Source organism: Corvus hawaiiensis, chromosome 30 (assembly GCF_020740725.1).
Source record: "Corvus hawaiiensis isolate bCorHaw1 chromosome 30, bCorHaw1.pri.cur, whole genome shotgun sequence".
Lineage (NCBI taxonomy): Eukaryota > Metazoa > Chordata > Aves > Passeriformes > Corvidae > Corvus > Corvus hawaiiensis.
The window spans coordinates 9,650,642-9,677,910 of record NC_063242.1 but is presented as its reverse complement, the minus strand read 5'-3'; the positions used below and the strand labels follow the sequence as shown (position 1 = coordinate 9,677,910).

General features: G+C 36.4%; 1 protein-coding gene across 2 annotated transcripts in view; it reads left to right on the top strand.

Moving 5' to 3' along the window:
- Nucleotides 1-27,269, top strand: part of DOK6 (docking protein 6) — a 261,564-nt gene that overhangs the window by 196,015 nt on the left and 38,280 nt on the right. For both annotated transcript variants that reach the window (XM_048289556.1, XM_048289557.1), the window contains exon 7: nucleotides 13,661-13,778. In XM_048289556.1, coding sequence (XP_048145513.1) covers nucleotides 13,661-13,778 — 118 coding nt within the window. The remainder of the gene's footprint in view (nucleotides 1-13,660; nucleotides 13,779-27,269) is intronic.

The following is a 27,269-nucleotide window of genomic DNA, read 5'->3' as shown; positions in this document are numbered from 1 at the left end:
TCTTCTCTTTAAAAAATTCTGGAATATTTGTATACTGTTACCATGTTCTTTTAACTTTTTGTCTATCATGCTACCTAAGACTCAGATTGAAATCTGCCTTCCTGCTAATACAAACTATGAGCTCAACCAAAATTTGTATTAAAAGCTTTGCAAAGGTGTCTCACAACTGAGATGATACAACTTTTTATCTGCATGGATCCTGCTCCATCCTATGAATCCAGCCTGAAGCTGCATGCATGGCTCCTATGAACACTGTTTTCCCTGTTCTCTTCACCTCAGTTATATGTTTGCATGCAGCTGGGCTGAACTGTGACGGTTTCTATTTAAGTCACTACGGTCTGGTTAGCTTTTCTAAATGCAACAGGGCAAAGATGTTTTCATAGTAAGGTATCCAAAGATGCAAACCCTCCTGAGAATTTAGCATGTAAGCACTTTAAAAAGCCCTGTTGCCACCTATCTACACGTCTACATATCTACATTCACTTTTTATAGAGCTTTTTCTTAAAAGTCAGATATCATTTATTTCAACTTTATGAAGTTGCATTTGAATATAAAAGGTTTTGAATGTTGGTGACATGAGAAAATATGTAATTTTTTTTTCACTTTTCTTGTGCTTTGCAAAATATTGCATGTTTACAGAGCTAAGAAAGTAGCTGGAGAGGCACTATCAGGCTAAAATCCATATTTGTTTCCAGAAATGCAGAAAATGAAGAGCCAAAGAACTTTTCCCTAAACAAAATTGATAATTTGTTTAGCAGTCTTATTTTCTAAAAGCTGTGGGTGATATAAGTTGTAAATTAGGAATGGCTGCTGTAACTATGTGGTGGTTGTTGCATGTCTGACTGAAGCCCAGCCCTCCCCTTAACTAACCTCAGAGAAGCATTTCATATGGAAGTTTTCTTTTGTATTGTGTGACTTCAAGCAAACTTGGTTGTATAACTATGCTGGTAGGTTCATGTCATTGAACTCTCTCAACAGAGAAGCAGGTTATGCTGACTTAAGTATTACTAAAAAATAATCCTCAAACCACCTCACCAGGGGGCTTAATTTAGTATTAATCTCAAATCTGCTGCTTTCAGAAAACTGTTTCTGATAAAATGAAGTAACTATAGAGCTTCTATTATTATTAGCAAAAATAATAGCTGATGAAGTTATCCCATGCTCTCAGGAGACAGGTATTATTATAATATTAATAGTAATGAGTAAAATGAAGCACAGAAATAATTAAGGCCAAACTCAGCTGTGTATGAATTGCCCAAGGTCATAGAGTAATCAGCTGTATGCTAGGCATGGCACAAAAACAAAACAATAACAAAACAAATCCTGAATCACAGTCAGGTGCTTATTCACCAAAGAATTAACTTCTGAAAAAGGTATTTTTCACATGCTTTTCATCAGTCTTTTGAATTATAGCATCATTTTGTGTCTCCTGTCAAGAAGGCCTTCCTCTGTTGCAGTAACTCTGTTTAGGAACTCTTTATATCACTCAAGGGAATAGTTAAGGCTTTCTCTCTGATTAATAAGAAACTTCTTTATCAATGATTTACAGAGGGGCACAGTGCTTTCCAGAGAATAGGAGAATTATAAAAAGTAATAATCTGAGAAGAGATCAAAAATTCTCATAACAGCCCTAAAGTTACTTTGTAATTCCTTCCTGTGCTTTTTGTGCTTTGGCTCATCAGGTACTTGTTGGTGAGACAAAAATTAGGTGAGTTTCACCCTATGTCTTCATTTTGCATTTTTTCTCCGCTTCTATTTCTTTTTATAAAGATGACAGGGATTTTAGCATGAAAATTATTTCTAATCTCTCTGATTATGTTTAGACTGAAGACAACAGATTCTGAGTATCTAAAAAAGCTGTATCTGACATACAGAAACTTTTCCAAGTACATGCAGTCTTTTAATATGCATTTATCAAAGTCTACCCAGACAGGGTATTGGTTATGTTCTTACGCTACTGATGTCTCAAATGATGCCAGGCATGCTAAGAATTTTCATTTATCAGCTGTGCAGGAATCTGGCTGAGGAGAATTGTTAGGCAGTAGTACAGATTATAGACCCTGTACTGTTGGTAATAATTTGGCATTATTTCACTAACCACAGTGTCTGTGTTATACAAAGATGTGCAGCTACTACAGTCAGCAAAATGTCAGTTTGACTCAATGTCACAGCACATCTCATTAGCTCTCAGATTTTCAAATCCGTTGAATATAGGATTGGAAATACTGGCATAGGAAGGGTGGTCAGCTCGCCTACTTGTGTGTTCAAAGCAGGTATAGCATCAAAACTAAATAAAGTTAGCCAGGGTCTTATCCAGTCACATTTTGAGCACCCCCAGCGATGCAGATTATGGTGCTTATCCCAGCACTTGGCTGTTCACACTGTGAAGGATTTTTTCCTGAAGTCTGTCTCAAATTTCCCTTGCCACAGCCTGTGACCTGTTGACTCTTGTCCTTTCACTGCGTATTTCTGGTAACAGTCTTCTTCGCAACATATCTTTAGTAAGAGAGAGAAAAAAATGGGGTTAGATTTCTTTTAGCCTTTGCTTTCTCATGGTGAATAAACATTAGACACTTAATCCAGCATCACTGATCATATTCTGCTTTTTAGAGGTTCTCTGCCAGGCTCTCTCCATTTTGACATTCCCCCTGTGCTTGGGCGATTTACTTTGTGAACATAGCTAGACTTCCAGATGTGTTTTCTCAAATGCCAAATAGTGGGGAAGCGTGACTTCTCTGGTTCTACTGGCCATGGTTTTGCTAATGTGGTCCAGTGTGTCGTTAGCCTCCATCACTGCACACGTACACTAGTGTTATGATCCGGTTTAAACCCAGAAAAGCAAAGCAAGCTAAGTCTCTGAGCATAAACCGGAAAGAACTTAGAAGGTTCAAAATATTCCCAGAAATTAGATAAAAAACAATCGAGGTTAGATGTTGATGCTAAAAAATGGATGTATTTTATTTAATAGTAAAAGAGGCAAAGAGAAGGGAAGAGAAAAGAAAGAGAGAAAGAAATAGAAAAAAGAAATGTGCGTGGGGGGTGGGGGAACAGGGAGAGGTGACAGGGGTCAGGTGGAAGCATGTCATCCATCTGAGGGTCCCAACGATGTCTCGTTGCTCCACTCCATCTGGTCTGCTGGTGGTGAGGGTCTCCCATCACCACCGTGGCCACGCCCCCACACGCCGCCACACCACACACCAAAGAGTACAGAATCCTGTGGATTAATATACGCTTTGGGCCAGGTGGGAACACGCACGTCTCTCCTTGCAGGGGCTGGCTTGACACTGTCCCTTGCAACACTGAGGGTCTGTTGCATCATCTCTGGTGCTCTGGGTCTGGGGACCCCTTTGAGGGGGGCCCCTGTGATGGGCCATGTCACCCCCTCCTGCTGTGGATAAGCTTCTACACCCCACCGGTGAGGACCCCTCAGCTGGGCTCCTCTGCACAGTGGAGGATGGGCAGTCACTGCGCCTCTGACCAGAGGCCTTTCCAAGATACCCAAAGCCTCTCCTCCCCCCACCCTTTGGTGCAGGGAGTCTGTTTGAGCCTGGCAGCTGATAGCCCTGGGGCTGTGGTCTCCACTTTGGAGGTGTTAAGCTTGTGCTTTCTGAAATGTCCCCAGCCCTGAGCTGTTACTTTATCTTCATCAGTGAGCAGTGTAAGGCCTCACTCAGGGCCCCATCCAGGCTGTGGTAGTGTTCTTTACAGTTTTAAAAGTCCTTCAAGAAAATGTTTAAGTCATAAATTATAATATTTCAGTCTCTGACAACTGGTCATTCATGTTATCACCAGGACAGTTAGTTCCTTTTGGAAAAGTTTTTAGCTAGCAAGTCAGTCCCCAGACTGTATTTGTGTGCAGAGTTGCCTTGGCCCAGTTGCAGCATTGATACCAGTCATTGCTGAACTTCAAGACAGTCCTGTCAGCCTTTTCCTCTGCTTTGATGAAATCCCTCTGAACAGAAGCCCTGCTGTCTGGGTGTTTGACTATCCCCCCTGGTTTGATGTCATCCCCAAATTTGCTAAGAGTCGATTCTGTCCCACTGCCCACATTGGTGATGAAGATGTTAAATGTAATGGCATACTGTTCCATCTCTGCAGGAATAGGTTTTTCAAAAATGTTTCAGTTTTACAGCATTCAGCAGCATGGAATTAATGAAGATTTTACATGCTATGGCAGAAGCATCCATCTCTCTGTTTTTAATGACTGTCTCAGGGTAAAAGCTGCTAGTCTCATAGCATATTCAGTCTGTCAGAATCCATTTCTGTAAAGGCAGCTGCCAGGCAAGATTCATATGGATTCGTATGACTGGCTGTTGAATGCATATCTCTACAGTCTTTGTGATGCAAAATCCATTGATAAATCAGCAAAGGTTCTTCTCTTGATTATTCTTAATCATTTCCTTGTAGAATATAGTGGTAAAAGTTGCAATTGCTGCTACCTGAGAGATTTTGTAAAATCCTTTGTAAAATGATGGCATTTCTGTGATGTGCTCCCACATATTGTTTGGTGATGACCTTTACATACATTTTGTATTACATGAAGAAGAAAAAGCAATGGAGTTACAGATTTCCATGGCAACACGTATAATTCTATTTCCTTTGTTTTGTGAAGCTGAAACAGGCAAAGGATTGTTTCATTAACTAGCAACTATGGATTTAAAAAGGTTTGAGTTACATGGCATGTAGTCATGTATGTACAATTTCTATTGTGCCGAACAACTTTTGCCAGCAGAAAAAAAACCACCTGGTTTTAGTCTGAAAATGAAATTAGGTGAAGGAAGATTGCTAATGGTAGGATTTATTGGGTTGATGCTAGTATATGGAAAGATAAAGCAATCTACGAATACTTATCTGTCTCCCACCTTTCCAAACTGAATTCCTGATTTGCAGCTACTTCTGCTGTATTAGTAAATAGGCATCAGTAAGGAAGCAAAAATTTCACAAGCTTCTTTTATATGCAGAAATTTGAATTGCGATTCAGAGAATCATGTCTCTCACTACAAGTTGTTTCTGGGCCACAAAACCCCAAATATTTCCAAATATACATAAGGTATATTTTTTAAGAAGCGTAGGCATTGCTTTTTAATGATTGCTTATTTCAATTTTAAAAGAACAATGTCAAGAATGCTCTGGCTGTATCTATCTATATACATGATCATGATGAGATCCCTGTGTGTGAGCACACACAGTAGAAAAGAATAGCTGTTTCTTTTTATATACCATTTTCTCAGTTGATTTTAAATCTGTAAAAACTCATTAAAGGCAATGGAGCTACTGAAGTACATATTTAATTAATTAGTAATAAATTGCCTTAAATTAATGTGTTCGTTTGTGTGTTAATATGTGCTGGCATATACCTACCACCCCCCCCCCCAAAAAAAAAAAAAATACAGTATGTTTCAAAGCTTTATATAACTAGCCCCAGTATGTTTCAAGATGAATTTTAAATGTCTAAAAGTAACTAGTTAAAAGGAAGGAAATGTGTTCTTTGGGAAGATATTGAAGAGTCATCTGAGAAGACTTTACTACATGATAGTAATTTTAATGTATTCTAGGTTTGCTATTTCTTGTTTTTAATTGAAATGTCTTTGTATGACATGTAAAACTAAATTCTGAAAATGTCAGAAAGTAGAGGTCAGCCAGACTATGTGTGTTAAGGAATACTGGAAACACACACTGATAAGCTTAATGAGGAATATTCATTAAAAGTTACTGATGATTATTGTTTCAGAAAGTATTCAGAAAATTGTTTTCCTCTAATTTTATTAAAGTTCATTGGTCAGCAATTTCTGTATACTGAAATGAAGAAGCTAAAAGAAATGTGATTTCCACAAATATGTGTAATTGGAAACCACTGATGTGTTTTAGACAATAGAAGAAAAACTTCTTAAGAAATCTCATGAGGTCCAAGTCATTTGCTTTATCAGAAATAATGAAAGTCAAATAACTGTGCAGTGAACAGTGAATACAGATTTTAGCATTTTTTTAGAAATCCAATTTTTCAGCCCCAAACTTATTCAAGTGGGGTTCTCCCAACTGGGGACAGTCTGTGTCCATCCATATTTCACCTTTCTTGCCACATGCTAGAGAGAGCTTTTCAAGTCTGTTCTCCACCGAGAGGCATTTTTCATACCATGGCTTCTACTACACCAGTTCTAAAGCAAACTTCTATGAAGTCAGAAAGGCTGTCCTTAAATTACTCTCAAGTAAAATACTGGGACTTCAAGTGTCCCAAACACCTCTTTAAGATATGTCATATCTTTTGGCAAGTAATTCCATGAAAAAAATCTCATACTTTGAAGATTTTGCCAGAGCATTTCAGGTTGAGGTCAGACTCAGTAGCTTTGTAGGAGAGAGGACTACTCAGCAGAGCAAGGAGAGTGAAAAACAGACAGAGGATGGAGGACAAGACTTTGTACGTCAGTACTGGTAGCAAGCCTCGCTATTTTTAGCTTTGGCTTGACAAACCTCATGAAAGAGCCCTGTCTGGAACACCCATAACTCTCAGGCTGAATTCCTCAGAAAACACTTGCTCCAAATGAAGAACACAACTCTTTGTTGATGGTTTCTTTCTTTGATCTCTCTAACTAATGCATTTCAGTTCATTCTTTTTCACCTCAACTTACTTATCCTTACACTGTTCAGAAGAAAGATCTGGGACTCTCCCTATTCAGTAAAACCTTCTCTATAATTTTGGAGATGACAATCAAAAACTGGTTGAGGGTGGAAGGGACCTCTTGTCCAACCCCATCACTCAAGCCATGCCATCGAAGCTAGTTGTCCAGGACCATGTCCACATGGCTTTTGAATATCTACAAGGTGAGAGACTTCACAACCTTCCTGGGCAATCTGTGCCAGTGCTTATTCAACCTCAGAGTAAAAGCGTTTCCTGATGTTCAGAGGGAAACTCCTGTGTTTCAGTTTGTGCACATTGCCTTTGGTCCTTTCACCGGGCACCACTGTAAAGAGCCTGATTCTGTCTTCTTTGCACTCTCCGTCAGGTATTTACAAACACTGATAGGATGGAAGCCTTCCCTTTTCCAGGATGAACAACCCCATCTCTCTCAGCCTGTCTTCACAGGAGATCATCTTCATGGCCCCCTCTGTACGTGCTCTAACAGGTCCCTGTCTTTCTTGTGCTGTGGCCCTCAGAGCTGGATGCAGTGCTCCACATGGGCTCTCACAAGAACAGAATAGAGAGGGAGAATCACTTCCCTCGACCTGCTGGCTTAGGTACGGTTGGCATTCTGGGCTGCAAGCATACATACCTGGCTCCTATTTCATGGCAACATGAAATTTTGCCAAACAGAAAGGACAGTCAATATCTGCAAATAATTTCTGTGCAATACTGGATTCTCTGCAATAGAGATAGGAGAAATTAGCACGTTTGTGTTTGTTTCCACTAAGACCTGCTGTATAGTCAGGCTTGAAATATTCTCAGCTCTGTCCATGCTGGCATTATCTCCCATGTTATTAGTGAATGGTTTTATGAAATGAAAAATGGATAAAGTATTTGTTTATGTGTAATAAAATGGCTCAAATCTTTGAAAGATGTAAGAATCTGAGCTTCTACCCTCGCACTAATTATTATAGTTTCCAGGAAACTTCTTTCACAAAAAGGAGCAAACCCCCAATTTCGTGATAGCTGTGGGTGAAGACACACACCTTACTGATGTTCAACAAGTATAATCCCAATGTGCTGTAAAATCCATCTAATTTTCCTCCCAACATTAATCCCTTCTGTCAGACAACACTGATCTATTATGAGCTTCTTTTAGAGGAAAGAAGAAAAAATAAAAGAAAAAACCCAACACACTTCCTCCAGAAAAGGAGCAAAGCATCCCAGTTCTCTCTTTGTAGTGTGACCAAGGAAAATATTAAAAAACAATCAGTCCCTTTGAATCTCCCTTCAAAATGCTTTTCTTCCACCATTGCTTTATTATTCATTCACAATATTATTCCACCACTAAAGGATAATCATCATCCACCCTGGCACCACAAAGTAGTGTTACTTTTTTTTTTTTTTTTTTTGTCCATAATTGATTAAGTAACTCTCCAAAAGGTAATAGCAACGTTGGAATTGCTACTGAAAACCTTAATGCTAGAAATATATTATCAAGGCTGAAACTACTGAAATTACTTTTACAGATAGCTTTTCTATAAGTTTTTTCAGAAGACTTTTGAGGTCATATACTGGTGTGGGTTTTGCCAATGTTATGTATTCTGTCAGGAACAGCAAGCTGGATAAAAACGTGAAAATAGGTATAAAGCAGTGCCTAGCAAATAAATAGTATGCTGATACTTATAAATGTTTATAGTAATAGTAAACACCTTTAAGTAATGAACGCAGTCCAAGTAACAAATAACTATATTTTAAGCAACCTAAGTGATTGTGAATAAAAGGCTATAGAGAAATTATAACCAAAGAATATTAGTAACACATCACCAAAGGAAAGAATTTTCTCACTAGAATTTCATAGGACTATATCCTGCATCCAGTTTTATTAAATATTTTCAAAGAAGGATCAAGGCTCAGTCTAGTTATTATACTTCCAGATCTTACATTTATAACAATGTGGGAGTGGATCAGTGAAGAGACAGAATTCAAAATGACAAATTGGAAAATTGTTTGGAGCAGAAGAATTGATTTCAACAGAAACATTGGCAAACCTGTGCTTAAGAAGGAACAGTCTGCTTTACAGTACTGAATGAGAACTGGTTTTTGTAAAATAGATCTATGTGTCATAGTATACAAGTTGAACATGGGACAACAGTTGCTGCTTTTGCAAAAAAGAGAAAGATACCCTTTTCTTGGTCATGATGAGAAAATGAGAAAACTCATTTTAAAAAACCCAAAACCTTTTCTCCTGCTTGTTCTCTGACTCAGGGGATATCTGAGCTGATGCTACCTACTAGACTGTGTGATTAAGCTTTAGTAATTTTTTACTGTGGGTACCAGTGAAGTGAGTCTGTGTCAGATAATTGACACTTGAGAGGTGAAATATATTTCTTAATCTCATTCTCTTTCTTAATTTCTTTCTCTTCAAGGCATAACACACAAAATAATCTTCTTTAGAGTTAGAAAGAAAAAAATCTATATCATAGTATTCAATTCATATTTCTAGACTACAACTCTCGCTAGTCTTCTGTGACCTAGTTGTCTTGCTATTTGTTTAAAGACACTAATGAGAACTTGAAATGATACAGAGGGTTTTATCCATAATAAACTAACCTATTTTCAGAGCATATCTGTAAAAACCAAACTGTCCTTATTGTAGACTAAAAAAAACTGGAATGAACTATAAATTGTTCAGTTTGTCTCCTCAAGCCAAATGTATTTTCTATCACCTTCAGTGTTTTGACTTTTTAATGACAAAAAAAAGGAGAGAAAATAATATGCTAAAAAGATCAAAGCTCAGAACCCTAATACAGTTAACAGGCTCCATTCTTGGAATTGTATTCATTATTGATATCAGAGTAACAAATCTATTGAAGTGAATGGAGATGGCCCATGGGAATTAAAAGAAAATTTAGTCCTTAAGCCTTTCATGGAAGAACAATAATGAAAAATCTGGGAAACTTCTTACAGTGACACATTAATAGACTTTTTCTTTAATTTCTATTTTAATCAAATAGACCTGTAAGAATAATAAAGTTGTCGCTAGCAAAGCAAAGGCTTCATATGACTCAATATTTTGGATATTTTGGCTTTGGACATTGGATTTGGATACAGGAAAGAAATGTAATGTTTACTGTGTGAAAGGTATTTTATCAGACAGATGCTGGAGGAAATGGATGAAGTATAACTACTAGGTGTTTCATGTCAGATAACAAAAATGTTTCAGTGATGTTTGGGGTTTTTATATTCCCACCACAAAATTCCCTGAGTTAATGTGGTTTTGATGTATGCGTTTCTACTTTTCACCTAAGTTCTAATTCTGTTATCACTTTCTCTCTCATAAACTGGGAGAAAAAGTCTAGATTATGGTTTTTTATTTCCTGAAGTCTCATCAGACTTGAGAAATATCTGCAGCCAAGTCATTCTAGATGCATGTTCAATTTGGTATACTGCTTTGCTTTCCTTTGTAAAGACTGGTACATAGATGCAACACAGCAAAACAATCTTCAGTGAAATCAGAGAATGCTTTGGGTTGGAAGGGACCTTTAATGGCCATCTAGTCCAACCTCCCTGCAATGAGAAGGGACATGTTCAACTAGACCAGGTTGCTCAGAGCCCAGTCCCTGACCTTGAATGTGTTCAGGGATGAGGCATCCACCACCTGTCTGGGCAACCAATGGCAGTGTTTTACCACCCCCATCATAAAAAATTCTTTCCTCATGTCCAATTTAAATTTACCTTCTTTTCAATTAAAACCCTTACTGCTTGTCCTGTTACAACAGGCCCTACTAAAAAGTCTGCTTCATCTTTCTTATACGCCCCAGTAAAGTACCGAAAGGTTGCAATAAGGTCTCCGTGAAACTTTCTCCCTGAGCTTCTCCAGTCTGAACCCCAGTTCTCTCAGTTTGTCTTCCTGTCCTTATACTGAGATAGGTGAAATAATTTTTAAATATATTTTTTACTGTTACATGTCTGTTAAATTAAGGACAGTAATAAATCTGTGCAAGATGGTCCACCTGCTTTGAGAAAAGAAGAAAATTTAAAGGTTATTTACTTATAGTGAAAAGTTCTCTGTTTGCATTAGCTTTTTCAAAAAAGCACAGAGGAGAAACCAGTTGTTTTTTAATGAGGCATAGTAAAAAGACAAAAAGGAAGGGTATCTAGGACAAAGTCTCTAACTTATGAGTGTGATCTCTTTCACTGGTCTGGAACACCAGAGGTCTTGAACCTGAGCGTCTAATTTTTTGAAAGTTAAACAGTTCTGTAAATCTTCCCTGATTTACAAATTGTTTGTTTGTTTTGTTTTAACGTTGTTAACTACCAGAATTTCATTTACAGTTGGGGAAAAGGGATTCTGAAACAGTAGATCTCTGTACTTTAAATACTAGTTTAACCTGTAATTATTAATATAGCAAAGAGCTATCTAATAGTATAGGAACAATTGATTATATTGATGTTTTTATTTCTCTTTTCTTCACCTTGGCTTCAAGCTTTTTATCTGAAACACCCACAATGTAACATATAAGATGTTCTCTAGAGAAAATGGGTTTCTGTCAATGTATTATTCAATTTTCTTTGAACACAGGAATATTTTTACAAACAGCAGTTTGTAGAAGTAAGCATTCTGTCATTGTCAATTACACTTGATCAACAATGTGATTTTTATATGGATAAAAAAAGATTAAAAGAAAAATTATAGCTGATAGTAGTCTATTCAGTAAGAATAACTTCATGGACAAATGAATGTTATCATCCTTTGTATGATATACAAGGTAATAAGGTGTTCAAATCCATAGGTTTACATTTCTATTTTAAAGTCTCAAATTAAAAACAAAATTGATATTTTATTTTAAAGTATTTTTTTCTGAGGATGATATTATAACAAACTAGAAAATGCATTTTTTTTCTCTATGGAGTCCCCAAAGAAGTGTGGTTCATCTGGTCCTATTGCACTTAGCATATGGTGATAATTCTTACCCAAAAGGTGATATCAGAAGTTGTTCTTTAATTAGGGAATCTGAGGAAACAAAGTATTGTGAATGCTTGTAGTGCAGTCTTCAGCACTAGAGCAGTTCTTAGCTTATTTTATAATGAGAACAGATTTTTTTTTTTGTTCTCCTAAATCTCTAATGTGTGCACATAAAGTTCTTCTGCATCAGTATCGGTCAGATCAGGCAGGAACTAATCACCTCAGGTCAGGAATAATTATATGTTTAACCACTTCCATTCAGCCCATGGATTTAGCATTGAGATAATAAACTGTACTCAAATTAGTTCTATTTACTGGAATTATTTTTTTCAGAATGCATACTAAGAAAATGTTTTGCCTTTAATTTACCTTTTGGGTGAATAAATTATGAATAAATTGTCGGTATACTGAAGTTAGATGATTTTATGTAATTTTCTTCCTCAACAAGTTACCCTTGTTACCCTTGCTATACAAAAATGGTAAAATAATTTAGAGGGCTTGTCACTGTCCTTATCTCTACAATAAAGGAAATTCTGTGTATGAATAAACTTTAAATCCCCAAGTCCCCCTAAAAATGTAATTCTTCTGATAGTGCTTTCAAACTTCTTTTTTAATGGACTAAATGCTTCTACAAGCTGTACCACTGACAAATGGAATGTAATACTTGGCTATGAATGAGCAGAAAAGACATTAGCTGTAGACAGGGAGTTATTTTGATGACAGTTCTCAAGAAAACAGAAAACAACAGCAGAAGTAATTACAGCATATTGTTCTGAAGCAAAATATATTCCATGCGTCAGTTTGTGTTAATACCCAAAATTTAAATAATTTTAGATCTTTGAGCTTTGGGTGGATACTGTCTCTAATTTTTTTTTTTTTTTTTTTTTTTTTGGGGAGAGAGGTTTAAATGACAGAATAATATTAGCTTTTAAAAAGGGTTTTTTTTTAATTTGGCATTATGATTCTGAACAAGGAATCCTTAGGAATTAATGGCTAAACCTGCAGTAAATGATACAGACCTTGAATACCTTCTGCTCTGTAGCTGAACTCTCTGAAAGTCAGTTTCTAGGCACACCCTCTCAGAGTACCGTCCTGGTGCCGTTCCTTAAACTAAGAGGTTTTTCATTATAAATCTTCAGGCATAATTGATCCTTTGGTATTGTTCCTTTCAGACAACCTCTGAAAAAATTATGCTCGCAATGTTATGGTGATTTGTTAGATCCCAAAAATTATTGATCACATTTTATATTCTGTAAAGCCAGAGATACAAAAAAATTTGCAGGTCCATTCTCTTCTAGACACAGAAAGCATAACAGGAATATCCAAAGAGGTTGCCAGAATGCACAATCCTTCATCTTTCTTTTTTTTCTCTGTAGCGTTGTCTTGTCTTTCACTCACATCAATAGTTTGTTGGAGACTGAGATCTCTTTTAAAGTTCACATTCCTCCTGTCAGGTTTCTGTGCTGTAGCTCTTGTACACAGGGACACTCACCATGCAATTCACAATTTCAGTCACATGAAGTCCCCCAGACCAGGAAAATCTTCTCTTGAAGTTGAAGCCTGCTGCTGGTGATGAGATGCCTCCACTTCAAAGGAGGATAAGGAGATTAATGACTCTCCATTGCTAATTCTCTTCTGGTTGTCTCAGATTCTCTCTTAGCGTGTTTCTAGGTATTCAATCCAATTTGCAGGCTAAATGACCAAAAGGAAATGTGATTGCAGAGGGGTTTAAGAATTTAGGCATATGCTAATCTATCATTATCATAAAGTTAAAGAAGAAAATAACAAAACCCTGGCAGCAAGAAGAATATCTGTAGATAAATAGGGACATATTCTGATGTCCTAATATTAACCTCTGCTAATGAACCTATATACCCAGATACACTTTTGCAGCTTTTTCCTGAGCATTCACAGTGCTGATGCTTGTAACACAGTTTAAATGATAGTATAAAACCTGTGGTAATTCAGAAAATGGTATCTTCATGACAACATAGGTTCAATTTAGAGTTTTGAGATTATCTGTCAAGTATGCTTATGTGTGACCTTCCATTTATGTTTGCTTTGGCTTTTAGCTCCAGACCAGTCTGTCTGAACCAATGACTTTATCCAAGTCGATCTCACTTCCTCGTAGTGCATATTGGCATCACATCACCCGGCAGAACAGCGTTGGAGAGATCTACAGTTTACAAGGCAAGTTGCTTATAATGCCATATCCATTAGCTTCTTTCCATTTCACCAGAATTCATGCAAATTGCTTTTTATTTGTACTGGTTATTTTCTCTCCATTTCATTTTATCAATTGTTAGGAACCTCAGCAGGATTCCCAAATTTACATAAAACAGGTTTCTTTTAGTCATTTTGTAAACTAATGGTGAAAATTATTTCCAGAATCACCACATAAAGCTGGATAGACAATTTGGCTCAATGTAGCTTCTCAGTAGCTAATGAATGTCAGGTTGTTTTAGTATTTTCTGCCAATAAGATGGGGCAAGTATTTGGGCAACCTCAGGGTGCCTAATTAAATCTACATAAAGTGACTATATGAGTTGCAAGATTAAAACAAAGTAATTCTAGGAAGAAGAGCTATTCTTGGTAAATTTGCTTGGCAAATCATATGTATGAACTGTTGACTCAACTTACAGGCCCTCAACAAATCATCTTCTTCTGTCTATGGTTTTCTTTCATATGTTTAAATTTGCTTAAGCCTTTAAATGCTATAATTAGCATAACTTCATGATGATGATCATCAAGTTATGATTCACTGCTCTTAAGCTGAAATTTATTTGTATCTTTTAGGAAACTGAAATTATTTTTACGTTTAAAATGTAGACCTTTTAAAAATAGCCTTTCATAAACATACCCCTTTGTATTATTTCTAAAGGCCTTAAGGATTTTGTTTTACTTCTCTCTTAATAATCCGTTAGCATAAACTATTTACATTTAGATAGGAGGTTAGAAACTGCTCAGAATCAAGAGTAACCAATGCAAGGAAACAGTACATGTTTTCATGAAAATAAGTGAAATGCTTATGAAAGATGAAGGACACGAAATGTTTTGTTTTGTAAATTGTAACATAAATTAAAAAATCAGTGGGCGAGTCATTAAAGGGTACGGCATTTGTTTCCCATCATTCTCCATACAGCAAAGTTAATTTTTAATCATGGTTATAATCTTACATTTAAATACTGGTAATGGAAAAAAGAAAATAATCTTCCAGAAGCTATTTGTGAAAAAAAATTGTACTTGTACATCACCTTACAAATATTCATCATATCACTGATATTTTTTCATGGGCACAAAACGAATGCAAAAAAAATTTATTTGTAGAGATGTTAGATTTCTTTTTCTTGTGTTCTTGACGTGTCTTTTCTTCATCGGTGAGATAGTAAATGTGTTATATTCATGCTCTACAATCTTTTCCTTATAAATGGCCTTCAAAATAAAGGAAAGCAAAACTTTATATATCAAGTAATACTTAAAGTATCTATACCATCTAGTTGTGCAGGATTCAACATATTGGAAGTGTATTCTTAAAAATGCAAGAATTTTACTTTCTGGAAGTATGCAGATTTTATTCACATTTCCACTGAAACAGGGGACTAATAAATAGTTCAAAACCTAAGATTTTCATTTCTCCTACATGTACTATGATGACTGAAGCTTGAGAAAGTGTAGTTGATTTCAGGAGAGACTAATTCAATCTTACCAGTGGGCTAGGAAATGCATCCAGAAGACTCTGGTTGCAAATTTTTCCATGTGAGAATAACATTCATTATCTGTAATGAAAATCTCTTTGAACCTTCTGCTGCAATTACTAATTAAAAGCAATGAATTTGTACAGAAAGTGAGGCGAGTGCAAAGTACACCTTTTCCTCCTAATACCTTGTCATACCGATAGTCTTTGCAGTGCAGGGTTGTCAAAGCATCAGCCCACAGAAGCTTCGTGGATGTGGGTGGAAGGTGGGTAGCAAGGAAGCAGATTGCAAGCATCACTTCAACCCTCACCTTAGTAGAGCAGCCAGCTGAGAGGAGCTGCTGCAGAGGGAAGAGTCACTTTCTGCTGCCATAATCTCCTCTGAGCTTCAAAAGTTGTATTACACCTTCAGAGAGGAGATGTTTTCTTTAGAGGACAATCCATCAAACTGCACTTCATGGGTATTTATGACAAAGCTTTGTACATTCAAGAAACAAATTTGAAAATTCCCCACATACTTCTAAATATCTTATAAACTCTAAAGTGAAATAACTGGAGTGGTGTCTACCTGTATCCAGGTGACAATCAATACCAGTAAAGTTGTAGCCAAGCTCACTGCTAAGTACAAGTGTTTCTACAGTGGCAATTATTTCAAACTTGCAGTCTGAAGTGACTAGAATTTAATTAATAACATCTGGTGATGTATAAGGAGAAATGAATATGTGCTCATACTACCTTAGATAAATTGGCTCTTTGGGAGTTATTTAGCAGTCAAATTTAACTTAATTAGTAGTTTGTGTTGATCTGATAATGAATATGCTATGGAGTAAGAAGGTAGGGGGTTTTGTGATTTTTGGTTTTTAAAAACTACATTTCAGATGAAAAAAGGAACTTCAATGAATGGGTGTTGGGTCTATCACGCTCCATTAGCCCATGAAAATACTTACATGTAAAGACCTGTAGAGATTAATACACAGAATAATAGAGCTAAAGGAACACAGGTTGCACAAAATATCTTAAAATGACATGGGTTAGTTTCTATTGATAATCCAACTATTGCCTTTAATTACAGTTCACAAATTAAATAGTGTCCTTAAATATTTTTTATCAAAAAGTAATTTAACTAACAGAGGAAAATGAGAAAAAGAGCTCTACACCATTTTTGTGCATACATGAGTATGACATGGATGACTTATGCATTTTCATAAATAATAGCTCTAAAAAAAATTTGAACCCAACAGGAGATAAGCATTCATTGATATGTTATGCTTCCCTATACATCAAGATCCACAAAATTATAAAAATGAGTAGCCAAGAGTAACCCAATTAACTGAAATCATGGTTAAGAAGGAAAAAAATATAAGAGCCATATAAGCACGTAAAAAACTACCTGGTATGTTTCCTTATATTTCAGTGTTTATTGTTTATATCAACCATAAAATTTAGCACCGTTACACAAAATATTAAAAATTGACAAAAAAATCACATGTGTTTTTATACATCAAAAGATATTAAAGAGAATTAGTCTTTTTTGGTTTTGTTGTTTTGTTTGGGTTTTTTTTCATTTTGCATTTAGGGCTTTAAATTTGCTTAACATGAAAAAAAAAAGATTGCAGACTGAATTTTCAGCTATCTGAAGAACTCTAGTTCTTGCCCTTCAGAGTTTGGATGATACAAATGTTAAACATAGTCAGGTTATATATTATTATATAAATAAGGCCCAATAAAATTTTGGTATTGAAACATTCATTAGCTTTTTTTGCATTGCAGTTATTGAAATCCCTGAGGAAATTATGTTCAAAAAATCTAATTACAGCCTGGCCTTTCTCCAAGAAATTCAAAATTAAGAAATGCTTTCAGTCACTCCTGTAGTGTTTGATCTGGTTTGTCCTAGTTCTTTGGACTTTGGTTTTGCTGTCCATACTCAAAATAATGAACACCTACCCATTCCATGAGAGTACTCTTGTGAAGGAGCATATATTTGTATAAGAATTACACCAGTAACATCTTACATGTTTCTTGCAAAAAGAGAACACTAAAAGAATTTTTTCCATAGTATGGCTTATTACAATTTGCTTATAACGAATTTTATTTGCTCTATCGCAAATTGTTACCACAATTTGTCCTAAACCCATGCCAAAGTAATTAAATTACACAGAAAAATACTAAGAAGCCCGCTAAGAGTCATATTTCTAAATTTAGTGAGGAATTTTGAGAAATAAAACTATCGCCTTTGAGGAGATAGGGCTTCAACTTGTAAGCACATGCCAGAACCATAGCTAGACAGAAATAAAAAATGGCCCCGATGAAGTCTGTAGGAATTTGCTGTTGATCTACAATAACCTTTTGTATTTCACAATAAAGATACAAGGAACATAAGGCTGGTTTTGCAAACCAAAATGGAGGGAAGCTGTGGTTCGTCTTTGGCCTTGGTAAGCAAGCCTGCATTGCACGTTGTCTTTTGGCCTTGGTAGGTGACAACTCACGCTTCTTTTTTTTTTTTTTTTTAATATATTTTAAGCAGGATAACATGTAGTGTTAATCTGGTCAGCTAAAAGGTGCTGTGCATAAAAGAAAGACAAAGTCACATACAAAAGATTTCACCCACCTACATAGTTTTCCAGCCTTTTCAAAGTAGAAACTCTGATATGTCACCAAAAATAAGCAGAGAATATTCAAGTTGCTAAATATTTAGAGGAGTTTGAATCATCCTAATCAACCCTCCTTAAGCTAATCCTGCAGGAAATTCTGATGTAGGCTTCTGCAGTTTTCTGCAAATTAAAGTATGTAAAATGAATGGGAGAGCATTTTTCATTTTGGCATTTCCATTGTTTGTTCATATGCCCAGCAATAGAGTACAGAATCCATTTCCCCATCTAATCTTGGTGCCTGAACAATGTGAATAACATAAAATGTTAGAATATATCTGTTATATAAACCTGATGGCTCAGTTATTTTTCACTAAGTGTCTACCAGAGGCTAAAGCTGAAATGCTTTATAGCCTTCCACATTCCTATTTCCTTTGCTGAATCTCATCAGGACCTTCACATTAGTAAATGAAGCCTATAAAATTTGAGATATGAATAAAGGACACCTGAAACAAGATACTTACTGAGTAGGAACTGCATAAGAGCTACATTATTTAAAATAACGGTATTATGTGGCTTCTCAAGTCTTATGCAGTAGATTTGATCCTTTCCTTTCGAGCTTTGAATTTCTGTGCTAAGTACTGCACCACTAGACTGGTTTTAAAATGGCATATTGGAAGTGGGATGTGTCTTGCTCAGAAACCAGTAAAGAACTTCATTTTGTTCAGCAGTGATTGCTGCCTCTAACCAAGAGCATTACTGACAAGCTCTAAAGAGTATCTTGACATATTCCCATTCATTCTGATAAATGATTGCTGAGTTAAGAGGTTGTTGCAATTATGAGCCATGAAAAATAGGGGAAGATGGGAAGCCAGAAACGATTAGTAAAGCATATTTTGTTGTCAAATTCAGACCTCCTGATTTCATTTAAGCCCAATACTTTGGTGCCCTTTCTCTCTGGAGATGGTCCTTCAGTGAGATCACTTGTCAATGGGGTTGTTCTGTGCCAGACTAGAAAGCACTGAAGTCACTGTACTCTCAGCTTAAAACTGAAAGCCAAAACGGTGTAAGGAGAGCAATTAAATATTGGCTGATTGCCTCCTCTCCTCTCCAAAACCCAACAAATGTAAGTTCTTCAGTGCAAACTACACAGATTCTTAGCTATAAATCTCTTCTTATGTCTCAGCTTAATGACTTCATAAATATGTGATGACAATAGCTTCTCACTTGCTATTACCGTGAGAAGCAAATCAAGCTTTGCCCCTAGCTTAACGTAAGTGACACCAGGAATCTCTACTCTGACTTTGCCTAAGACTCACTACAGTTGTGCTACAGTCATTTGATCTCTCTGCTGTATTGTAAAATTCAAGGACCTGCAGTGTGTCATGAGAGCTGCAGTGCAATGAAAGAATGTGTGTACTGGGAGAATAGGCATAACCAGCTCCGTGGATGCTTTCAGCTGGTACTGGGTTGTCTGAAGAAGAAAGGTTTGCGAAGGGAAAATTGAAATACTTGTCAAAGACCAATTTTGTTAAAACTGCTTTTTTCTGTTAAATTGTTTCACCAATAAATCAGGACTGCTTTAGCTATGACCATCTGATTTTGTGTTAAGTATGTTATCATGGTTAGAATCAAAATAATTGTCGTTTCATTTTTGTAATTTCAAACAAATTGAAATACTTTTATGCTGACAAATCACTCAAATTATTACGCAAAATCATGGATGACTAAACTCCCTGTAAGACAACTTGGGGTGAGGGGAAGCCTGCACACTTGTGAAAAAAAAATCTTGGCAAAAAGATGTGTTTTCTTTAGTGTTTCTTTGCAGGAACAGTTTATACTTCATTTTCTTTCATTAAATATTTTTACATAAAGCAAAAAAAAAAATTATTGAAATTAACATGTCAATAGAACATGTTCATAAAATATTTTATAAACCAGAAAAGATGTAATCTTGAAAATAGGCTGTGTAACAGGAAGAATGGGGGAATGTTAATAATACCAGCTTTGCCAGCTGCAACGAGGAAAGAATCCAAGCCCAAGGATGTCAAGTGCAATTGATTGTGTTCTACTTTCAGTGGAAAAAAGATGCTCCCTTCACGCTCTAAACTTTATGACATAAAATAGGATCATATAAATTTATACTTAAGGGCTGGTTCAAATCGACGTAACGTTGACCTAATTGACTAATGTTTGGTTATTATGCAGTTTAAAATATATATTTTTATAGAAGGAGCATCATAAGATTTCAAATACATTAACCTTAAGTTTCCTTAAGGTTTTCTTTTATATGTATCTCATTTTACTAACAGCAAAATTGGGGTGACAAGGTTTGTGGCACATGTCATATGGTCTGTTGCTAGTACAGACCTATTTATTTTCATGGTAAGGCCAATTTAAGCACAATGAACGCCCATCTCAGTATGTTCAGTTTAATCAAGCCATAAGAATATGTTCCTTATAACTCCATAGTGCATTTCAGCTGTGCAGAACTGATTAAAAAATCATAGTATTATTCAGTAGAGACAAAAAATGTTCAAAAATCTTAGAATGTCTTTCATTCTCTATTTGTTAAAAAAAGCCTTTTCATCTTGGTGAATTTTTATGTCCTGCCAACTTTTTATTTGATCAAAATGATACGTTGTAAGAAACTAAGATAAATTTCACAGAAGTAAGAACTATGAATAACAAAGGAAATGTCCTCCCAATGCAGAGTTAGCAAGATTTCACCAAAGCAAAAGTTCATCTTTTCAAAAACCGAAGTCTGCAGCTCCTTGCAGTTTTGTGTTTGAATACTAGAAGCAAGTTGGCTGTTTAGCTGCTGGATACTTGTTTATCCTTCAACATTCTTTGAAGATTCCTTTTGGGGAATGATTTTAATGAAAGGTTCATTTCCCTGAGTTTAAGAACAAATGAAATATTCTGTTATAAAGCTTCATGGAAGAAAAAAAACCACAATACCAGATTTGGAGAGAGATAAGAGAGAAAGGACTTGGTAGAAACCAGAGTTGCATGCTCTGGAATTTACATGATAAATATCAAAACAGAGTGAGGATAAAATTGTAAGATTCCTTCTACTCTCTTTAATGACTCAATTATGTATGTTATTGTTGGTAGGTCAAGTTTACATGCAGAGGGACAGTGCCATGGTTGTTTTCTCTGACCTGGTAGTAGTGCACGTGATGTAACATGGCACGGGTGGTTGTGCTCCCAGCAGTGTCCTATCTCCTCCTGTGTGCAGTAATACCACCCCTCAGCCCGGCACAAGGCAGTGAAGGGAACCAGCAGCCTCTGGTGATGAGGCTCAGCTTGTTGCCCTATGCCTGAGAGGCTGTTCTGCCCGGGGTGTGTTGATTAAGAGACTAAGGACACCTCTTCTGTCTGTCACTTACCATCCTTGTACTTTCATCCTCACCCAGGATAGAAAACAGAGTCTTGTCCAACCCATCTCTGTCTCCAGGGATAGGCAGTCGTTGGTGGGGACTGCCACTGTAGGTATTAAGTTTCTTTTTTTCTCTGCAAACTCTGCTGAGGCCAATACAGCCACTGCAGGATGTTCCAAAGCTGCTTGATAAGAGCTGAATTGGTGCCACTTGCTTATAGTGACTATTATCATGCACTCAGGGTAAAGCATCTACTTCATCACTTGAATATTTAGCTGAGAATTGTGCAAAGCTGTGTTTTCAACCTGAAGAAGACACATGGCTAGTTAGTTATAGCTATACAACTTTTTATCTTTCCTGAATTAAATGTAATTAAAATAAGATTTTTATCAGCTGTTTGGTTTCAGCTTCCAAGAAAAATATTCTTCTCCGGGCTTGCAACAGTGCTCATTGTTTTTGCATTTCACTAATTAAGCATTTAAACACTAACAGACTTACTCTTTTCTGTACTGAAATTCTGTAAAGTTGTCATTACTGGGTATGGATCTTCTCCATAGAAGTTAGTGAAAACTGCGTGAAGCAAGTTTTCAGTTTTACCTCATTTTGCCACTTTTCCACACATCTGTAAAAATAGATAACAAAATCTTTTTTTCCTAAATAGTGATACACACATGCCAGAGTAGCACCTGTGTCTCCACATGCTTGCCTACCTTTTTGCTAAAATAGGAATGAGTTTTGGTTTTCTCATTCGATTTCTGCATGCTATGTTGTGGTTTCTCATGGGAGGTTGTCAGATTTCCTACTTTCTTGATCAGGGACTGATGGCATCAAACCAGAAATGCAGGTACCCAAATGTGCTTTCTATGTCCTCTTTTAGTATGTGGACATCCCAGGTTTTGGGAATATTCACAAGTATTGCTGTTGCTGGAAATTTGTTTCAGAGTCAGTTTACGTGTGTTGAACCTTTTAATTTTAACATCCTATTCTCATGGCAATTGTTATAAATGCATCATCAAATTAAATGATTGGTTGTTGACAGATTGTGGCCATTTATTTTTATCTATTATCGTTATACCATTCCAGTACATATCAGCAGGTTTGCAGGGCTTCTGTTTGTGAGGTGAAAGTCCTATCACCAACTGATATCACAGATATCTTGTGATGGAAAAGATAACCTGTTCTGGGTTAGGAAATGGAAATGTGTTTCATTCAGTCTTGTCAACTGTCTCATTATTCTCCATTCATCAGAGCAGGTATTTAATTCTGAGACGTAGCTCAGCAGGTTTTCATCCTTTTCATGCCTCTTATAGAAACACTTGCCTCTGATCAAGCATGTGTGTTTTGGTTTAAATGTCAATCTGTTTCTGGAGAGTCTTGTTTTTCTCCTGTCACCATGTATCAACTAACACAACCCAGTTTTAACAAATAAATAGGGGGAAGGGCTGGGAACAGGGTCATGGGCAGCAAATGCCAGACATTATCTGTACCAGTGTGTGATTCTTCACTCCTAAGGTATACTGGCTTTCATGCACTAGGCATTTTGACTCTCCAGGATACCAGTGAGATCTCTTCTTAATGCCTGTGGCTGCAAAAGTCTCTTAACTTCTAGGCCATAGACCTTCTCTTCATCTAGTGTAAGAATGAGGAAAAGGGATTTTTCTTGAGCTTCTTTATCATTTTGTACCTGATTTCCTGGCCAGCATTTCAAAGCAGAAAACTTCTCCATCTTATGTTCATGGATTGGACCAGCACCAAGGTGTCTTACAACTGCAGAAATGTCGAGAACAGCTCAGAATGCTTCTTAACATATTATCTTAGTTGTACTTCAGATCTTTATAGAACTGAAGGAACCAGTCGTATTTTTCAGTGGTGTTTATCATGCAAGGAAACACCATAGAGGGGGACAATTTAAGCTTCTATCTTCGTAGTGTGATTTTTTTTTTTTTTGCATATGTTGCAGTAAATAGAAATATTGCCAGGGACATAAATGACATGCTCGTGCATACCTGCTATTAAATGGGAAAATGTACAGAAAATTTGAATAGTATCATTGCTATGAATATAAGATGCTTACTCATTTTGTTTATTTAAATATTCAAAACCATGTGAGATCTAAAAGACGACCTTCCTAACTAGACAAGAAAGAGAAGTTAATTTGTTGTTAAGGCACTGGTCCTCAGCTGTTGCAAGTCGTCCTTGTGCATGAAAAAACCAACCAAATTCTGCCGACCTTACAAGATGAAAACTTTTCTCTATAACTCATGTCCACAAGCACTGTAGCATATACAGAACCCCCACTTCTGAGCATTTCTTCAGTAGCCCATAGTTATGTAGAGCCTTTATGACAGAAGTTAATATTTATCCTAATAGATATGTATCTCGATGCATTTTATGTGATAAAATATCTACACATTTGCTGTGGCCTTAAAAATTATTTTTATGAAAAACATTTCTTTTTCTTATTTTTTGTCACCAGTGAGGTTAGACAAAAAAAAAATTGAGAATATCACTGCAGCTGTGGAAATGGTTAAATGGTTTAATAAAGCCTTCTCAGTACCATCACACAGCATGAAATTGTCCCAACATATAGCGCTGCAGTATAGGGTAACAACTAGAGAATGGGTCTATACCTTTAGACTGTCAGTAAAGCAATATTCAGCCTCAACAGTAGGGGAGTCATGATGCCCTTATCTCCCTGAAAACAGCCCCTAGTCAGTAGGAGCTCTAACGCCAAACCCTGTAAGTTGCTGCTTAAAGCTATTTTTCATCCTGAAGTGATAGATAGAATCAGCTTTGAACCCTGTTTTTGCTGACCTCAGAGGAGTAAATTACCTTGCTCTTTGAGGCAGCATGACTCACCGTGTGACTGTTTGCACAGCCCTTGCAGTTTTCACCTACCTGGGAAGGAATCATTGAAATCTGACAATTATTGTGACATCTCTCATCTGACAACCAAGCACTGGTCTTCTACCAAGATGCTACAGTTTATGTACCTACTCTTTGAAATTTGTTGTTTCTTTAAGTGGCCACTGAAGACATTAACCCAGAGTTATTTTTCCAGAGACTTTTTTCTGGTAGAGAAATATTCAGAATTAGTTCATAGCATTTTGTCTGAAGTGGAGATACTTATATGCATTTTGCTGACACATATGCACTTAGAGGACTTTTTATTTTTCCAGACAGTTACAGTCAGGGATGAGGGGGTTGTCTGGAGTTTTACTAACAGAAACTGAATACAAAGCTCATGGATATAAGTGTACCAGTCATTATATATAACCCCAAACATCTTACACAAAAATCTCATCCAAAAATATTAACAGGATTTTTTAAACCTTGAAAAGCTTTAAAAAATATTAAGTAGATCAAAATTAAATGTATAATCATAGATAATATTTGAGTTTCGTATATTATTACACATTACTTTTGGATAAATTATTGTAACACAGATGTTATTTCAATGTGGAATCTCTTCAAACCTGTATAGCTAAAATACCTCAAGATGTGCTAGACCCTGCATATGTACATTACATGTCTTCTAGATTATATATTCAGTTCTAAATACCTGCAAATTTAGATAACTCACATCCAGCATTTTTTTCCTCACAAAAGTGTTTGTTAGATCAAAAATATTATTCAGTCAAAATTGGACTTAAACAGAAAGCTATGTTACCTATCAATTATCATGTATGTTTATTTTTGTAAAGCATATGACCATGTAGAACATCTTGTAAATCTCCTTACACTGTGTGACACATTTGTCTTTTTTGAGTTGCCCAATGAGCACTATATTTCTGTTAAAATCTTTTCTCAGTTCTTGTCTATGTGACATTGTTTTCATTTCTCATAGATCATACAAGATTATTATTCCCTATTATTCGGATGTCTCTGATGCACAAATAGTTGGTGACAATTAGGTCCAGTATTCCTGATCATGTGTCAGAACAAAATGAGTGCCAGATCCCAATCTGTTCTAGGTCAGCATAGCTTTGCCAAAGAACCCTTCAAGTGTTTTTGCTGAAGAGATATATATTTTTATTTCTACCCTACATAACATATCAAAAGTGTTTATTTCACCACAGTTATTGTTCTGTACTTCTTAGATCTGTCATCATAAATGCAATGGTTCGTAGTTACCATTTTAATGTGCTAAAAGTGCTTTTCATTTGAAGCTTGTTCTTGTCACTCTAACGTTTCCTTTTCTTAGCAGATGTTTTGTTTTTTATCCCAAACTATGACTTGTTTTTTTTAATGTTGGTATTATGGCTATGTGCAAAACAATATCGCTGGTGTTTGCTGTGCACTAAATCTAGTGTCTTTGGAAAGTGCAAGAGACACATTTGTTGCCACACAATAACTAGAAGCTTCTTTCCCAGGGACAGGCACTTTGGGCAACAAAGACATAAAGTGACAGTTTCTGAGCTGGAAGGTCACAATGGAAGGATTATGGTTACCACACTATTTCACCATTATACCAAAATATAGATGCCTTTGACAAGTTTTCCATAAGGTGATAAGCAATTCAGGTCTTTCATGTTCACTAAGACCCTCAGTAGGCTGAAAAGTTAAGTGAAGGGCAAGAAGAAAGTCTGCCTAGCAGTCCCCATTCAGTGGTGTTAATGTGTTGTTAAGTTGAAAGCCTTCATATCTTCAAATTCTAACTCAGCGAAAGATCTTTGTGTCTGGGGTTTTTTTGCTTGCTCATTTGTAGTAGGAGAAGAATCCCTGCCTGGATTTTGATGCATAACTTAGAGATATAATTTATTATAAGTAGCAGCAGTCCTGATTAAAATGTTGCCTTGTTTCCTTACGATCATCTTGATGCATGGAATAGGACAATTGTGATTTGACAAAACAGTAAGTCCAGTTTGAAAGTGCCAATGCTTCAAAATGCCATGTCTCTGTGATTCAGAATGCTGAGCTGGGACATTCTCATTAAAATAGCTCACATTTGTTCAAAATATTTTGATAGGTAGCTTTGTGAAGGCAAACTTTTTGTCAGGTTAGATATCCTTTGGACATTATAACAAATCAGGCATTGTCTGGTCTCCAGTCACTGGCATAATGCCAAGTTCAAGGCCAGCACGAACACCCTGCTGTGTGTTCTCACCTGCTCACTGTAAACGAGCTCATATTCTGAGGCCTGATCTAGATTCAGTCTGTGTCATCAAATGATGCATCTGTGCCTCAGTGGCACCATGACCCAAATCTCCATTTTGAATTTTTCTCCTTGCTGTGGCAGCTGTGGGGCACAGGTCAGTGTTCAACAACTAGATCTCCAGCAGGGATGCAAGAGCTGACACACAAGTTTTGGAATAAAAATGTAATTGGATCCTGGCTCTGAACCATCTAACATTTAAATTGGCCTAAATCAGTCAGTCTGCTTTCCAGATGCAGATTACTGCTTCCTCAATATTGCAGGAGGTATGTTTCCTTGGGGCTCTGGAAGCTTTAAGTCCTTAAATAGAAGTCAGGACTGATACTGATATGATTATAGCAGTTCATGCAAGCTGAAGGTGTGACTCCTGGGAAAGCAGATAAGTGCCCTGAATTCGCACCAGCTATGAGAATAGTGTTGGTACAGGAGTACTTTAAATATTGCAAAAACGCTCTCAGTACTTCTCGAGACCATGTGTCTCAGCAAAGGCTTCATAAAACAATGTGAGTAGTGCCAGATACCCATATCTATGGGGTGTTTTTTACAGACTGTGTTAATGAAAATCTGAATATTTTAAAAATTTTGTGGGAATTTTTTTTTTTTTTTTTTAATTAGGGTTTTCTGTGATAACCTTTTTTTCTCAGTTCTCAAAGCTTATGTTGTGAAGCAGGATCACTGAACTGGCGCAGACATAAAACAGTTTCTTCTATTATGGAAGAGAGTGGTATATATGGTCCCGTGGAAATTCTTTGGAATAGCATTTTTATCTCTGAAACTATTTTTTTTTCCTCACTGAGAAACAGGATGATTTGGAAAAATATTATACAAAAGCACCATTGTATTTTTAAGTACGTGACTGAG